General features: G+C 43.7%; 1 protein-coding gene across 1 annotated transcript; it reads left to right on the top strand.

The window, feature by feature from the left end:
• Positions 1-108: 108 nt before the first annotated feature.
• LOC106529708 (centrosomal protein of 83 kDa) lies at positions 109-516 on the top strand (the record flags this gene model as incomplete). The annotated part of the gene is given in 3 exon segments (XM_014025194.1): positions 109-184; positions 250-386; positions 465-516. Coding segments are annotated over 3 exon segments (265 nt in total), but the record flags the coding sequence as incomplete, so codon positions are not given.
• Between the last annotated feature and the right edge of the window lie 774 nt (positions 517-1290).

Here is a 1290-nt window from a genome sequence, read left to right as displayed (position 1 = left end):
AACTGCAGATACCCTGAGTTCTCTTCATGGTATCATGGTGTCATGGTGTCATGGTGTCATGGTTTCATTGAGTCATGGTGTCATGGTGTCATGGTTTCATGGTTTCAGGAGCAAAGTTCAGCAGCTGAACTCTCAGCTGCAGGAAGCTGAAGGACAGGAAGCTGAGATCTGTGACCTGCAGCAGGTGAGTCACAAGACTCCTTCAAACTGGACCTGTTTGTTTTTGTACTGAAAGTTTTGACTCAACAGCACAACCAGGCGCTGGCTCGCTCCCAGAAGGACCTGCTGGAGACCAACCAGAGGCTGAGGGACACGCTGGACAGGGTCCGAGACCAGCTGAGGACCGACAGGAGCCAGGCAGAGAGGAGCCAGCACGAGGCTGAGAGGTGCCTTCAGGTCCCAGTCAGCCCCTCTCTCAGCCGGTCTGTTGTGGTCTAAAGAGGCTCCTCCTCCCTCTCCTCCAGGCTGCTGGAGGCTCGTCAGGTGGAGTGGTTGGAGGAGAAGCAGCAGCTGCAGGAACTGGACTCTCTGGTGCCGAGGGAGTAACTCCGCCCCCTCCAGACCCTGACCGTTGACCCCGCCCCCTCCAGTCCCTGACCTTTGACCCCTCACATGTTTAACTTCAGGTGCTTTAAAGTGATGAAACACATCATTTAACTTGCCCCCTAACATGTAGTTTGTAGTTTTATTTTATATTACCCTTCACAAGAGTTTGTATTATTTGTTGTTCTGTTTTATATTGTTAAAAAAGGTGATGAAACACAAACTCAGGTTTTTCTGCAAATGAAAACTTTATTGATGTTTTGTTCTTGCAGCACATGAAGAAGCTCCTCAGGGTTTAAAGGGTTAAACATGTCTGAACTTTCCCTTTAAGACTTGTTTCCATGGTTGCAGACGTGATGCATTGATTTGTGTTCTGAACTGTATCAAGTTAATAAAGAAGTCCTGCTTCATCACTTCCTGTTTGTGGGAAACATCTGGACCTGGTACCTGGACTCTGTCAGCTCAGTCTTTGACCAGAACACAGGAGGTCACTGGGCCTGTTTTAGAGGGGCTGACTGACTAAATGTGGTTTTAAAAGAATAATGTTAAACTTTTTTATTAAATCCAAACATTAACTTTTAGTAAATTCATTTTATTGATCAAATTAGATTTTAAGCATCTCATTAAATTAAAATAGTTTTCTTTAGTTTCTGTAATATTTACTAAATTAAATGAATAAATGTAACTTTTATGATTTTATCTAGAAGTTGTGTTGAAGAAACAAAAACTTTGCTGAAACTAAAATCT

This window comes from Austrofundulus limnaeus, unplaced genomic scaffold, assembly GCF_001266775.1.
Source record: "Austrofundulus limnaeus strain Quisiro unplaced genomic scaffold, Austrofundulus_limnaeus-1.0 Scaffold461, whole genome shotgun sequence".
Classification (NCBI taxonomy): Eukaryota; Metazoa; Chordata; class Actinopteri; order Cyprinodontiformes; family Rivulidae; genus Austrofundulus; species Austrofundulus limnaeus.
The sequence above is the reverse complement of the archived record's forward strand: the minus strand, read 5'-3'. Positions and strand labels throughout refer to the sequence as shown.